General features: G+C 41.6%; 1 protein-coding gene across 4 annotated transcripts; it reads left to right on the top strand.

Moving 5' to 3' along the window:
* The first annotated feature begins 4416 nt into the window (after positions 1 to 4416).
* On the top strand, positions 4417 to 15206 carry LOC102783227 (cytoplasmic polyadenylation element-binding protein 1-like). 4 transcript variants are annotated; one of them, XM_087840722.1, is made up of 12 exons: positions 4417 to 4564; positions 4785 to 4905; positions 6987 to 7208; positions 8453 to 8682; positions 10117 to 10372; positions 10450 to 10563; positions 11154 to 11243; positions 12331 to 12467; positions 12825 to 13023; positions 13141 to 13235; positions 13366 to 13446; positions 13790 to 15206. In XM_087840722.1, the coding sequence occupies exons 1-12, from the start codon at positions 4550 to 4552 to the stop codon at positions 13898 to 13900; spliced, it is 1671 nt and encodes a 556-aa protein (XP_087696848.1). In that variant the 5' UTR covers positions 4417 to 4549; the 3' UTR covers positions 13901 to 15206. The 4 variants fall into 4 exon arrangements, with proteins under 4 accessions (XP_087696848.1, XP_087696845.1, XP_087696858.1 ...); XM_087840719.1 differs by having other exon boundaries at positions 4785 to 4953; XM_087840732.1 differs by lacking the exons at positions 4417 to 4564; positions 4785 to 4905 and adding an exon at positions 6535 to 6779.
* Positions 15207 to 16182: the final 976 nt, after the last annotated feature.

Genomic DNA, 16182 nt, shown 5'->3' with positions numbered 1-16182 from the left:
ATATTTTACAAAACATCACAAATGTGGTGGTAGTGTGGCGGTCTGATGCTGCTTTGCCGCTTCCTGAAGGAGAATATCTGGCCATCACTTCAAGCATTGAAGCTTAAGCACACTTGATTTGCAGCAGGACAATGAGTCAAAACACACGGTCCACATGTGGATGGTTCAAAAGTAAGTTCTGGTGTGGCGTAGTCAAAGTCTGGAGTTGAACCTAATGAAATGCCTATTGTGATAGAAAACCCTCCAGTGTGTCTGAATTCTCTAAAGAAAATTGGGCCAAAATTCCTCAAGTGATGTCAAAGACTCATTACCAGTTATCACAAATGTTTTCCTGCAGTTCTTGCTGACAAGGATGGAAGAACCATTTGGGTTTTTCACGTAAGCCCAGGTAAGTTTGTAAAACCTTTTCCCCTTAAATGATTTAAAATCTGCATTTCGTATTTACATCAGTAGTTTTAGTCCAATATTAAAATTTGTTTGATAATCTGAAACATTTTAGTGTGAAAAATATGCAAAAACATTAAATTCCCTGTGTAAATACATGACTGATAGTCCACATTCATATTTAAGTCTTTTTATTTTATGAATTGATTTATAAATTACATTTATATTTAGTTTAATTCCTTCATGACATTTAGTTTAATTCCTCTGGTGACTTTAGAACATTGTCATTTAAAGCTAAAAAAAATTCATACTATCACTATAATGGGTTAAAATGGGTTTGATCTGTTTGGATCTTTAAAAATTCTCTAACTTGTTTTTTTTTAAAGAAAAGTTGATCAAGCAAGTCATTTAATCACCTTGGAAAACATGTATATATTATTATTATCATATTGAGTATTTCTGTGAATTTTCCGAACCTAATCAAAATAAACCAGAGACGGTGACAGTGACTCTAAAACATGTAAAAACCCAAAAGAGCAACAAATGCCTCACAAGAAGCCAATATTCTCCCAAGAATCAGCCATTTGCCCTTCATGGAAATATGGGTCATTTAACATCACTATCTCAGAGTATTTGGATTGACATAAAATCAATAGAGTGCTAAGATGGGGATGCTACAGATTGAAAGGAACAGTTTCTCTTTCTCTGCTGTTTTCATCGGCTGGGGCCAAATGTAAACCTGAACTATCTGCTCCTTCATCGAGAGGATTCAATATTTTTTCTGCACAGATCTTAATCAGCATTGCAGAAAGGAGAACAGGTACTAACTGAAACACAGTAAATAAATAATAAATGTAAGACTTTTTTTTCTAATTGTGTATCGGATAGAATTCTGTGAAATGTATTCACGTAACAAAACTAACTTGTTCCAGTTTGGTGGTGTTTTTTCATTTTTTTATTTTTAAAACAGTTGTATCTCACTGCAGGTCTGTCCTGCCCTCTGCTGGCTCAGCTCCCACATGAGCAGCTGACCTGCAGCAGCTACAGAGACCTCTCGTGGAAGTAAGAGTGTCTACACAGCAGCGTCTTCAGCCAGCAGTGTTCTCATTAGAACTCGCCTTTGAATGACTCATTTTTCCCGTGCACTCTCTCTTTCATAGTTTTCAACCACATAATGTTAAATTTCCAGGTGCACTCAGTGCCAGGTGAGTAGTCACTCATTTGGCACAGAGTACATCATGAGTTTGACATACAGCAAACATAATTCTGCTCTATACCAGTATTAACTGCTGTTTGATGTACTTTAAGTGTGCTTTGCTCTATTTTTATATTGTCACATGACTAAGTCTGCTGCTGCATAGACTTTCCACCCTCACAAATCAATAGATGCATATGTCATCCATCTTTAAGTGCAAGTAAGTAGTGGTTCCTTGTCTGTGATTACAGTCTCAGAAAGCGTATTTTATTAGAAAAGCCAGCCAGAGTCAGTTAAGTGGACAATTTGAATCCCTTCACAGGTCACCTACAATGCTATTTTGGTCATCTGCTATGTGTACTCTTTGTTATTCTCTTATTGTTGTACGATATAAACTTGTCGCATCCCTCAATCTAAAAACACCCAGTTGCTGTTCATTGCACAACAGAGTGGATCATAACCTAAGCCTCTTTATAAACCACAATCTGCAGGTTCGCAAGTTGATCCTGTTTCGTGGTTTTTTTAATCATATTTGCGATGAAATATACATATATTTTTATGTTAATGTACTCTGTTCTCTGGCAGGTAATAAAACTCTATTCAACTAGTTTTAAGAGGGAAAAAGGTCCCATTTCAAATATACTCACCAGTGCAGTTTTTTTATTCTTAATTTGCATTTGTTAAAGAACTTCATTTGTCATTAGAATAACAGTAACACAGCCTTGAAACCACTTGTGAGTTGACTGTACAAATCAAGCCTCTAAACGAATATGTGTAAAAAATTATGAACAGTTCTGCTGAACATGTTGAATAAAAGCTGATTTTTTAATTTCAGTTGCATCTTGTTTTATTTAAAAGCAACTTTGACAGTGTACAGAGGCAAACTTGTCATTTCATTTGAACTTTTACTTGTACTTTAAGTTTAATTAGCTTCTGTACTTAAAATGGGTGTTTTTCACAGAAGAGGTTTAACAAGTTCATAGAAGCTATTACAAGCAACATTTTTAAGTCCCAGTGATATAGACCTTTTTCTTCTTAAAGCTAGTTGTTGCTGGATTTTGTTTTATTTCACTTAACTAGAATGTTCGTTCTTTCTTTTTTAGTTTTAGCTACCTACAAATGACCTTGATACAGATGAGGAGAGGCCAAAGGAGCAAAGCCCAACTGTGGACCACTGAAACAAAAGACCTTGGAACAATTTTAGCAAATGTTTTTGGCATCTTGCTCATGTCTGATATTATCAACGTGCAGGTGCAGAGTACAAGGTTGCTGTGTTGTTGTAAAGGTTACAGAAATCTGGCGGAGGTTAGCGAAAGTGCACTTCATTCCCATAACTGCAACTGGGTTTGTGATGGTCTGCACTAATCTTTGAGTTAGATCATGAGCTCTTTTTAACCTCTTACAGACTTATGTAACACTGGAACCAGAATTATAAAAGAAAAAAGGTGTCAAAAAAATACTGCAACACTTCACTGAAAATGACAAGATGTCAACAAATGACTTCCTCCAGAGTTCCTTTAATGAAATGACAACCCACCAGCCATAGCATTAAATCCACTGGCAGGTAAAGCGTATAAAATTAATCATCTTGTTTTAATAAAACGCTCTGCTACAAAACCTCAGGTCTTGGAATTTAAGGAGATACAAACCACCCACCTAAATATTGCAACACCAGCAGGGGTTCCCCCAGCAGGACAATGCATCTACCACACAAGGAACACAGCAAGGAGACCCAGGTGCTGACCCAGCTTCCAAACATCTCACATCTCAAGCTGAACAAGCTTGCATGAGACCCCAGGGAACAACTCCAATCTACCGAGGCAACCCACAGGACCCAACCCCAGAGATACCATGTCAATCCCACTAATCACAGAGCTGTTTTGCAGCACAATATTAAGCAGGTGATTTAATGTTAAAGCTCTCAGTTCATATGCCCTACCAAAATTCAAGAGATTTGTCAGGTCATCTCATAAATAGGAGTACAGCAGCATAGTCCCTAAGTGGTAATTCGTTATAATTATACAAAGGAAAAGAGTGGGAGGCTGCGGCTCCAAGTTTAATATTTATTTGTTTTTGTGGTGTGTCCGGATTCATAGGCTGCATTACAACACGATGTAAAATACCAGAGGAAAGAATTTAAGATCTGCTTTAATGAAACTTGGGTCACAATGATAAAGCATATGAAGCTGTTGAATGAGACACACAATGTGTTTCCTTTCAATTGATTTGAATATTTTCAAAGTAAAGCTCCAATAACCCTGGAATGTTATTGTTTTTATATTGTCTAACATTTGTATAAACGTGTTTTTATGAACATATTTAATAATTATTTCATTGTTTTTATTTGTTTTTGTAGTAGTTATTATTAGTCAGGTTATTACTAGAGGTCTTCACAACTGTTTTTAAGTCTTGCCTTTCTTGATAAATAAAGTTTAAAGGCATGGCTCTGAACTGAAGAGTCATATTTCAGTTAAGTTCAGTTTGCACAAAAAAAACAATTTTTACATTAATTTATAAGAAAAAAAGGTAGTTCACATCCATCTGAAATTATAGTAATATACTATTTTTTTTATTTTATTTTTGTCCTATATGCTGTGATTCCATCGCAGAAAGCACTGAGAGCACTGTGGTTTTAGATATTGGCGCATTTTATTTTATTTTAATGACATAATTCACGTTTGCACGTATAAAACATATTCTGTCTGCTATAATATTGATAAATATCCCTGTAATTTTTAAATAAGCCTCTCTTTAAATTATTGGCCGCAGTAACACGTGATTTTCCCTTCAGCGGCCTGCTCTTTGATGTGGAGCACGTGAACGGAACGAGGCCCTCGAGCACTGTCATTAGCTGGGCACACGTTCACTAAATTATGACTAATTAGCTGTTAGCACGCCTCATAAATATGACCTTTTATTGCAGCCAGCGGTCGTTGTTGTGACATTTCTTTTAGGCTGTCTGTCCACATCATGGCGTTTTCCCTGGTGAGTTGAAACGGCATTAAATGGGTGAAATAAGTCAGTTTTGCGCCACGTCTAACGTTATTATTTGACCGTATGTCCGCCTTATTTGGCCCATTAGTTCCTCCCCGGAACAAAACAAACAAACAAAAATTCACTTTGCAGCATGGTGCACAAGCTTGACCTTTAGCTTTTAGCATGAGTGCTGGGTTAATTGTGTCCCTCTCACGGCCTCCTTCTGCAGAGAAACGAAGCCCGCAGGCCTGAGAGCCCGGACACCGATTCTCCGGCACTGTCCACCTGCAGCAACGCAGACATCTTCCGCAGGATGAACACTATGCTGGGCAACGCTCTGGATTTCACCGGTGTGTGCACCACACCCAACACCAAGGGAAAACCAAACCTGATGTCCGGTAAACCCTCACTCACTCTGCAAGAGTTAAACTTGGGTGGGCTTGAGTGCAACGGCGAAAAACCATTAGTATCCGACACTACTGCAGCCTAAACTTATTTAAAACGAGGCTGTAGCCATGAGGGTTTAAAACGTTTTAGAAATGCTCAAATAGCTAAATATTTAGCAAGTCCGCGCAAATCTGTAGTACTTTTATTAAGCTCTAATAGTCAAGCTGCATTTTCTGCTAACTTTATTTGCCTACACATCAAGTGCTCATTGTGGTCACTTGCAGTCAGGGAAACGTGAAGGCCTTGATTTGGGCCCCAGATGGTATCAACAGCTGTTTTCACTGTTTGATAAAAATGTTTTAATCTTGTAGACTAGTTTCCCAAATGGGTTTCCTTTCCAGTGTTTTCATCTTAAATGCAGTTTTTGACCAGGAAACAGCCTGAGATGATATTTATAACAGAAAGCAGGAAATCCTTGTGCAAATGCTAGAAAAGGAAGTGTTTTAGCTATTCAACCGAATTATTTTTCAGTAAACCTAAAGATTGGGCTGTATTAGTAATATAGGTACTGTAGTATTGAGGGATATTACATAAGCAATACTGTAACAATTTGAGTCCCAAAGTGCTTGAATCTCTTTGGAAATTCCCAGTATTTCTCAGTTGTGTGAATTTTGATGCTTTTAGTTTCATGTACAGTGAAGTGTGAGAAAGCAGGTCACATGACCTCTGTCCTCAGTGGTAGCTTCTCCTGCTGCTGTGTTTTGCATTTTCCTTAAAACCACAAAACCATGAAGGAACATGCATGCAGTGTGCAAAACCAATGTAGTGCTCTGTAAGATGAGAGCCTGCGTTGCCTATAATGGAAATCCCCCTTCGACTTTTTAAAGCTGTTGAACCTCCTTCACCTTGTCTTTTTATTCAGGTGCCAGCAGCTGATTCATACTGCATTGCTGGTCTGCAGCACTGCAGTAGTTCTAAGTGGGGTTTTTTTTAAACCACAGGGGTGGTATTTGCCAAGATTTTGGCTCAGGACAGTGCTGGAGTCCTTTCAGTTAGTTTGCTTAAAGCATGTCTGCTCTTGTGACTTCTGGTCTTGTTTTTAGATGACAATACAATCCTTAGTTTGACATGAGCAGAGCATAAATGTCGCATAGCAAAGGTAAGCTGGGTCTTGATGCACAATGAGCTGAAGTTGTTCTTTGGTCTCTGTCCCATCCACTCCAGCTTAGGCCCTGCTGAATCAGGGGTGTAACTGGCAGCTGGAAGCTTTCCAGGCCTGGGAAGGGAGGAGCTGGTGGTGCAAATCACTGTCCTCAACATCTGATCAGTCAGCTGCTTCAGCTACAGCGAGACACTCCTTGCCCGTTTGTTCAGTGTTGGTGTGCTAAAATAAATTCACAAGCCAGAAACTGAAATGCCCTGAGCATCCTCAAGTCTACAATACTTTAGTTGAAGTCTGCTGAGTCATTTGCTACCATGCTGCCTCCCGCCATGCTTCTGTAGCTCTGCCCCTCTCTCCCTCCCTCCCTCCTGCCTCTGTCAGCTCGCTCAGGGAAACAAGGCTAGACACAGAGTAAGCAGCAGTAACAGCAGCAGCTGTCTTCACACTGACTCGGAGACGTGCTGTGCCTACCAGAGGGGAGTACTTCTATCAACAAGCCAATAGCTCAAACAGGAATTTTTCATTAGTTGTTAGGCAAGGAAGCAGGGAGGTGGGGGAAGCTGATGTCATTAGCAGGGGTGTGCGAGTGCATCAGCAGCCATGTCACATGCTGCTAGGTGGGTCAGTGATGCGGACGGAGATGCATGGCAGTTGCACCGGGCACAGAGGCAGCAGGTTAGCTCCGCCGTCAGCCAGGGTAGGGGAGATGTGTTTATTGAGGGAGTTTATTGTGGTTTCTTTACCAGAAGGGGTTTTGACAAGTCTTGCCTTGATCTTTTCTGTATAATGATGCCGATGGGAGGCTGAAAAACGTTCTTTGTGGCTGTCTAACACTTATCTCGTTTCGCTCTTGCTTAATCTGTGAACTGGATTTTGGCACAGAGTCGGACCTGGCTGCAGTGGGCAGCAGGAGGATGCTTTTCCCAAACTGCGATGCCATGCCTGGCTCTCAGGAGATGTCGTTATCCAGGGACGCGTCGGGTGTCACAGACCTGGGCCTGGGTCTTCAGTCTCTCCGTCTGTCTGGCTGGGACAAACCTTGGAGCAGCCAGGAGGCAGATACACACACCTCCCCATCTCACGTTCAAACCAGCTCACCCTCCAGTAAGTGCCAGACCTTGAACTGTGTGTTATAGGATTCTGTGTTGTTTGGGGGTACCAGTTTCCCTAAAAGTTTTTTCTGGCTCTTACTTTTAAAGAGAAAATTGGAATGGATATAGTAAGATTGTTTTTATTGTGTAGATCTCGTTAATATCAAAATAAGATGGCTGGTTAACAGCAGTCGGTGTGGGAACAGCCTGTAGCGTCACTACGGAGGATGATGTGGCAGTTTTGCTTTACTGCATCCCTAGCAAACACACGAACAGCCAGTGAAGCTACTTTTCTTTCTCAAACTCTCATCATGTTGCCTGAGAGTCAAGTTAAATATTTGTTACCTGTTGATCAAACTTGAGTCAGGGATGTCAGTCAGAAAACTGCAGTAACCCTACATATTCAGCCCAAGTCAAAGCTGATTGACAGATGTACGCCAAGTATTTGTAAATTTTGACATATTTCAGACATGTCTTGTTTAAGACTGTTTTGCCATTTTGGCAGCACTGATAAGGATGCCCCATTTGTCCTGACCCATTTTTAGCACTATAGCTTTGCTGCATGTCCACACCAACCCAGTGTAACTTCATTTAAAGCTTTCCAAACTGGGCCTGCAACAAAGTGTGACAAAGCTTTGAATGCGGCCTACAGCTGAATAATCCCCTTCAGAGCCTCATGTTGACTTACAGGCCATGCCGTACATGCCCGTCACTGTTGCCAGCTGACTCACTTGGGCATCAAGACCAAGCGACTTGTTAATGCTTAAGGAATTGTTGCTTGGCATTTACTGGATTTGTGTTAAACGCTGGCTTCCAATTGATTTGACTTATAAAAAGGCATCTAGCATCTGAGGGGAGAAATTGTTTCATCAGCATTCTGGTTAGAAAATAAAACCAACTGAATGACTCAACAACTTGCACTTGAAGGCTCTGTTGGCAGCCAGCTTGCACATCTGGTATGTTGAGCAAGAATATTTTTGGAAACCTCAGTTCACATGGCTACCTTTTTAGTTCTGATCAATGTCTGTCTGTAGATTCAGCACAACTCAATTTAAGATGCCCTTGAAGATGCACCTTTTGAAACTCAAGTTTGCTGTGTCGCTTCATTCCTGACAAATCAATGCAGCTCTTTGGGCACAAATCCCATTTTCTTCAGTTTACTTGAAAAGCTGAAATGGCAAACAAGCTATCGAGTAACCTTACATGGCTACTGGCACAGATCACGCTCTTTTTATACTAATTGTAATTGTTTTTCAGTGTTGGGTCTACTGAACAGTCCCTTCAGTGGCCTCCTTGGAAAGCCCCCAGGCTACCTGCCCCCCGATTCCATGAGCATGACGGCTGACTTTCTGGAGAAGTTTCCCGGTGTTGCTCGCATGGCAAACCGTCTAGACTCGTGCTCCTTTTTGGACTCTCGCTCCAGCAGTCCTGAAGACTCGGAGACCAGTGGATTCAGCTCTGGCTCGGATCACCTGTGTGACATGTTGGTAAGGCAGATTACTTTTATTCTCGAGCTTTGTGTTGAATTGGTGGGAGATGAATATCTCAAACCCCAATCAACCCATTTACTGTTTTACTGTAGCATCCAAATCTACAGGGTGTGGCTGAAAAGATGGGCTTAGAGTGTGATTTGTGTGCATGAACTTAGCTTTCATTTCTCTGCAAGGGTCTTGCACTTAAAGGTATGATAAAGTAATTTAAGGTTATTTAAAGGGGAAACAATGTTGTTCTAAGAAATGTACATCAATGTGTAATTACATCTTCACACAGTTAATGCGTTCTCATAAATCTAAAATTAATCTATTAGAAATGCACAAGATTAGACCGTTTGGGGAAGCCACCATGTTGCCCTGCCATATTGTATACAGTGACTGAGAGAGATCGCCATTTAAACTATAACCTCATCACCTCAAAGCTCATTACCTGAACTGAAGTCTGCTCTAACACACAAACATGCTTATTTCGTCCCAATATTGTAACGGTTGTCAACGATCTGGGTTATGTGTAATAGTCTATTGTCCCAGCCAAATGGCAGCAGCTGGTTATAAGCTAACATTATGCCAGCTAATGTTAGGCTTTTGTGTCCTAAAGTCAGACGTTTTAGATTTACCTCAAAGACAGTTTCCCTAATACTGGAAAAAGCAGTGTTTACAACCAAAACTGATATCTTCAGCTCATCTCAATATTGTCATTGGACAGAAGTGAGCTTTACTGACTCACCAACTCGTATTGGACGCCTTTCAAAGTTTTACAGCCACTTCCAGAGTAAATGGACACTCGGCATATTGACAGCAGATGAATAGTGGCCAGAGCTGTTTTTCCTCCAGCAGCCACTGTAGATAAGATTATGAACTTAAATCTCGAGGGGCACTAAATCGAATTTGGTTGTCTGCAGTATACTGATATCTAGCAATGAGATTTTACACTTTACCCTTTTAAAGATTCTTACTTTCTCAACTGACAGGAGTCTACCTTAACCAACCGTTTGCTTGCTTTTTAACTTTGAGGATTTAAAGGGTTTGACATTATTCTATTGGGGACACGGCAATCGTTAGCTTCGTTGTTCAAGCTTCCATCACCGGGTATTTTCAGTATTAACTTTCTGGCTTTTTCTTGTAAAACATCAGAAATGAGTTTTGGAGATGGATGTCAGAAATTGATCAGTTATATTAAGGCAGGCAAAGTGGAGCTTCATGCTGTAGGGTTTTTATTTTTGTGCCACATTGGCATTTATTAACTTTGAGTTTTGGCAGCAGACAGTGTCGACTGAAAGTTTCTGATTATCAAGTCAGATACTGCACCCAGTCTAAACCCTTCAGTGAATTTCAGTCAGTTTAATTTTCCTTTGACTTTTTATTTTAATACACAGAATGGAGGAAAATATGAGGCCACGTTACACTAACTCATATCTTCTTCTCCAGTCCACTTTGCGGATTTCCCCTCCCCTGCCTTATCTCACGTCAAACGTGCAGAAGGACCTGCTGCGACTGGGCTCTCGCCTGGACCCTCAGGACACTAGCTCTCCTCTGACCCCTCCATCCAGTGCCAGCCCTTCCTCCTTGGCTATTTCCCGTCGCTGGCGTGCTGGCTCTTCATGGCCAGGTGCAGATGTACTTGATCAGCCAGAGGATGCTTTCAGCATTGAGAGGGAGGCCCGCCTGCATAGACAGGCTGCAGGTAGCCACTACTCGTTAATCATGAACTGTTCAAGCATGACCAATCCACAAACCTTGTCTGTCTTGTTTTCAACTCAGCTGTGAATGAGGCGACATTCACCTGGAGTGGACAGCTGCCTCCCCGTAACAATAAAGATCCTCTTTACTCCTGCAAGGTCTTTCTTGGTGGTGTACCCTGGGACATCACAGAAGGTAACTGTGGCTGTAAACGGTCTTTATTTTCAAACACGTTCTTCTGATATTATGGGGGGAAGATTTGAAAAGATTGTCTATTGAAATCCCAGATACAGACATGCTTACATCTGTTTCTGTGGATGCACATAGCAGACTCTTTTATTCCCTTTGGGTTTTTCAGGTTTGGCCCTACTTTAATGTTTCAACACGTGTGGCCCTGATGGTTCTGAACAGTTCACCAACAGTGTAACAGTCAGCTATAGTGTGTTTTACTTGGTACATGCAACCATTTTTATTATAGCTTTACAGAATTGATTAATGCTGACTTGTTTAGTTTGCTAACCAGTATCTTGGCAACAGCTGCAGATGTGTGGCTATAAATGGCAGCCACTGAAAACTAGAACTTGGGACTAATGGCAGCGTGAAATAAACATGCATTCTTTTAATTCAGTTTTAAAAATGACTATACTTAAACCCTTATTTACTGTAGTCTTTTTGGCAGAGATTACAGGCATTGGTTAAAACCTCACTATCGTGGTACATCTCACTGTCACACATTAAAGGTATGCATTGTTATTCCACCCTCACAAACTGATGCTTTATTTCAGCTGGCCTGATCAACACCTTCAGTGGTTATGGTCCTCTGACTGTGGAATGGCCGGGTAAGGATGGAAAGCACCCTCGCTGTCCTCCCAAAGGTAATGTCGCCAAAGGTAACAAAGAGCTGGTAGGCTATTTTTTTTCCCTTCTGGTTTTAAGGTGCCACTGTGGTGAGCATGTAGTAAGGTGGTGAGTAACTGATGGTGATACTGGGCTTTACTGGAGCTTAAAACATGGTGTTAGAAGCAGGGGTGGGCTAATGCTCTCAGTAACACTTTGCTAATTAGTTTGTATGAATGAGTTTTGTGGACTTCCAGCGGTGACGTACCCCCACAAGGCCATAAAGTTGTAAACTGGTTTTATGATAGTTTTTCTAAGTCATTTTTTTCCTCAAATTTTCTTAAATCTACATTTCATATGGACCTGGGCTAAAATTGGTCAGCATTTCATCACTGATTTATTAGTCTAATTATACATTACTTCACGCTCCCAACTTTTTTGGTTGGACTGAACTTAGTGGCACGGTGGTTAGCACTGTTGCCGCACAGCAAGAAGGTCCTGAGTTCAATTCCAACATCAGGCCGGGGTCTTTCTGTGTGGAGTTTGCATGTTCTCCCCGTGTTTGCGTGGGTTCCCTCCGGGTACTCCGGCTTCCTCCCACCGTCCAAAGACATGCAGCTTGTGGGGATAGGTTAATTGGATAATCCAAATTGTCACTAGATGTGAATGTGCGAATGAAAGTGAGTGCGAATGGTTGTCTGTCCCTGTGTGTTGGCCCTGCGACAGACTGGCGACCTGTCCAGGGTGTACCCCACCTCTCGCCCTATGACAGCTGGGATAGGCTCCAGCGCCCCCCGCGACCCTGAAAAGGATAAGCGGAAGCGAATGGATGGATGAACTTAGTGTTTCATTTCTGCAGTTACAGCATTAAACCTGGCTCAGTGTCAAGTACTTGGCACCTTTCAAAGCTTTCAGCAAATCAGCTACAGACAAGTTGTAATCTGTCAGGACCTTCTGGAAATTGTATAAAATGCTATCAAGTTTTACTGTAGTTGCTGTGTTACTCAGTCTCAGGTTGTTGTAGTTCAAGAGGCAACATGCACTGTAGCACCAATGGTATCGGTCTGCCCTGCAGAATGATGCAGCAAGTAAGCCTCTTTAAAGTGTTTTGGTGTTTGTCTGTAGGGTACGTTTACCTGGTGTTTGAGAATGAGAAGTCTGTCCGGGCTTTGCTCCACGCCTGCTCCCAGGACCCGTTCCACCCTGAGGACAACAGAGAGTACTACTTCAAGATGTCCAGCCGCAGAATGCGATGCAAGGATGTAGGTGGAAACGAAGCATGCAAGGCATTATTTACTCACTGCATTTACAATTTATGAAATGCTGAATAATCAAATAGCTGTCCTATTGTACTCATAAAGTATGTTTAAGAAATATAGGTATAGTTTGAATTCTGTCTATGATACAACTCCAAGAAATGGATTTTCCAGGATTAGAGATCACCAGCACACATTGATATAGATGGAAACCTGTAGAAAGCTTCTATGGATTCTTTGGTCAGACCTTCTTGTTGAGCACACTTATTATGAGACAGTTGGCTTTTGTTTAGTGAGCGATCCTAGTGAAGGACGGGAAGCAAGGATGTCTGTCCTGAATGCTGTGGCTCTTGGCTGCTACAGGTGCAGGTGATACCCTGGGTGATCTCTGACAGCAACTACGTGCGTTGCCCTGCTCAACGTCTGGACCCGAGTAAGACGGTGTTTGTTGGTGCACTGCACGGCATGCTGAATGCTGAAGCGCTGGCCAGCATCATGAACGATCTCTTTGGAGGAGTCATGTATGCTGGCATCGACACGGACAAGCACAAGTACCCAATAGGTGAGACTGCTAGTCTTGAATTGTCAGTCAGCATCTACTGCAGTTCAGTTCTTGGTGTGTAGGTGTGGTTTGACCTTTAAGAGCTGCTTTGAGTGACATTGTTTGTCTTCTGTACAGGCTCTGGACGTGTCACTTTCAATAATCAGCGCAGTTACCTGAAGGCTGTGTGCGCAGCATTTGTGGAGATTAAAACACCCAAGTTTACAAAGAAGGTAAAGACATGTTTACTGCATGTGGTCTCTACAGCAGCAGAGAAGTCTTTCAACAGCTTTATGCTGCTTTTAGTAAAGTGTCAATTTTCAAAACTTGTCTGCTATAAATTGCGCATCGTTTCCCCTTCAGGTTCAGATTGATCCCTACCTGGAAGACTCCATGTGTCAAGTTTGCCTTCGCCAACCTGGACCTTTCTTCTGCAGAGATCAGGTCAGTGGAATCTCCTACTCCCCTTTTTGTGTGAGCATGGCTGGGTCAAGCTTTCTGTCCAGTAGACTTCATGTCTTATACTGAACCAGAATAGTAAAATTTGGTAATTAAATCATGATCCTTTAAGCTTGTTTGTATATGAGAGGACACAGAAAAGGGGAATTAAGCAGCTTGAGTCTTAACTGTAGTTCAACCTCATCTTCTATTGAAATATGGGAGTGATGTTGTTATAGAAGTTTACAACTTGTCTTGTTTAATTGGTAGTTTAATTCAAGTTTAAGTTACAATATTGTTACTTGTTTTAAATCAGATGTGCCTCTATAATGACCTGTCTCACTCTTAGGCCTGCTTCAAGTACTACTGCCGCTCCTGCTGGCACTGGCAGCACTCGATGGACATCTTAAGCAACCACCGGCCCCTCATGCGCAACCAGAAGAACAGAGACTCCAGCTAGAGGAGACGGATTCAGAGTCCCTGAAGGGCCAGAGGAGGTGCCCGTCTGCACGGGGCAAGGCTGCCCGCCAAGGAGAGCACGTGTGCCAGACCTCCGGTACAAGGATACCATGGCACACCACCAGGCACTGGGGATATCACTATAGAAAATGTTCACTTTTGCACTTGCTACATTTTTGCTGTTCACAGTGGCACTATGCACAGTGACCTTGTTGGGAAAGACAAGGAGCCCTTCACTCTTATGCATTTTCCCAGACTTGTGGCCAGATGGAAAGATGGGAGTCAGCCTAAGGTTAAGAAGTGGATGAAAACACCATTTCTTTAAATTTATTTTTTTTTGGTTTACATGTGTTGCATAGTGAAGAGCAATCACGCAAGTCTCATTGCCGTTCATTGGCAAACGCCATACAGTGCCTTTAAATTTTTATTTCCCCCCCCTCCCCCTACCCCCAGTTGGCATCAGTTTTTTCCTGTGCAAGCCAACTGGTGTTTCTTACTTTTGGGAGTTGAATGTTGGGCTTCATTTAACCAGTCGCATTTCAGACATTTTTACGCAGTTTTTTACTAATTTGTACACAAACGGTTTTAAGTCATGACATGAAAATTCTGAACAATTATACCCAGTGGCTGTTTATGGGAAAACCCCCTTTTATTTTTTTTTTTCCTGGCTTTTTTTTTCTTTTTAATTTGCCCTCCCAAATTTCAACTGAATGGGCACAAATTGTTGGATGTACTACTTCGACTTTGTTGGTCCAGTTATATTAAATGTAACGGTAGTACTGGATAACTCAACTGGTAATCCATTTTCTTTTTTCCAAGCAACTGATAGATCTTGATGAAAGTACAGTGAGCAAATCATTTGTACATAGTTTGATTTCTGTTTTTGCACTTTTTAATTTGCACGTGTGGAGAGGTGGCAGTGGTTTTTAATCACTTTTTGTACATCGGCAGGGGGACATGCCTATGTTAGAACAGCTGCTTGTTTCCTGTTGAATGTAAGAACTTCCACTTAGCTGATGATAAATTATCTATCCCAGAGCTTGAGTAGACCAGTACATGATTCAATGCTTTCTTATCCCATTTTGCCTTCCTGTTCCAGTTGGACATAAATGCATAATAAGCTGTGTGCCAAAGACGAAGTGTCTTTTCTTTATCCATTAGGTTTGTCATGCTGAGCTTGTTGTCCCTTAGCCCAGCTGCTTTTTAGAGTTTTGAAAGTCTACCTCATTGTGGTCTGCCAAGTTTGCTGCTACTTAACAGTTGTGGAGTATGTTCAGATTGGGCACAATAAAGGTGTTTAAGCATTACTAGCCATGTCTGGACTCCTAATTGTTTGTGCTGTCATTCTTTTGAGATCTCGGTCAACAGCCTCTGCAGGTCGCTGCTAAACTGATTTAATTAAAGAGGTGATCACACCTGCGAGAGATGGTAAACTGTAAGCCCAGGAAACATGATGGTAACTGGGTAGTGGAATGTCACTGAGCTATATAGTTTGTGGTGAAAGGAACCAATGGCAAATTACAAGGTTTGACATGTTCAGACGATGCCCCCTGTCACAAAGCAGTGTTTTACGTTTGTAGTTAAAATTAAAGCTGAAATTAACATGCGCACAGCTTCTATACCAGCCCAACTAAACCATCCAAACGCTTGGGAATGGTGTGAAATGGGACATCACAGGCCCCTCCAAGGTTGATACATGTTAACTTGTCAAACCTTCCCTACAAGTTGCTTCTGAACCTGACACTAATTTAGTGTAACTCTACCTTAATGTTGTGCTTAAAATCTAAATTGGCAGTTTTGTGCAAGAGAAATACAGTTAGTATCCAGAGCATGGTTAGTACTGTTGCCGCACAGCAAGAAGGTCCTAAGTTCAATTCCACCATCAGGGTGGGGTTTTTCTGTGTGGAGTTTGTGTATGTACTCTGGCTTCCTCCCACAGTCCAAAGACATGCAATTATTGGGGTTAGGTTAACTGATCAACCTAAATTGGCCATAGGTGTGAATGTGAGTACAGTGGTCTCACTGTGTCAGCCCTGCGACGCGAGCTGTCCAGGGTGTACCCTGCCTCTCGCCCTTTGACAGCTGGGCTAGGCTCCATTTTATACTTTTTGCTTTATAAACAGTCAAAGCAAACGGGGTCATTTTTGAGCCCAGAGGACAAGAGATTTTTGCTGCCAGTAAAAAACTTGTTTAAAAACAGCTTTCTAAATTAACTTTGACATATACCCATCTGTGATAATCTGTTAAAGCAACCGACTCTGGTTGTGAAACGATAATCACAAT

The sequence above is a fragment of the Neolamprologus brichardi genome, chromosome 1, assembly GCF_056152115.1.
Source record: "Neolamprologus brichardi isolate AB-2024 chromosome 1, ASM5615211v1, whole genome shotgun sequence".
NCBI classification, from domain to species: domain Eukaryota; kingdom Metazoa; phylum Chordata; class Actinopteri; order Cichliformes; family Cichlidae; genus Neolamprologus; species Neolamprologus brichardi.
Note: the sequence above shows the minus strand (reverse complement) of the source record. Positions and strands in the feature narration are given on the sequence as shown.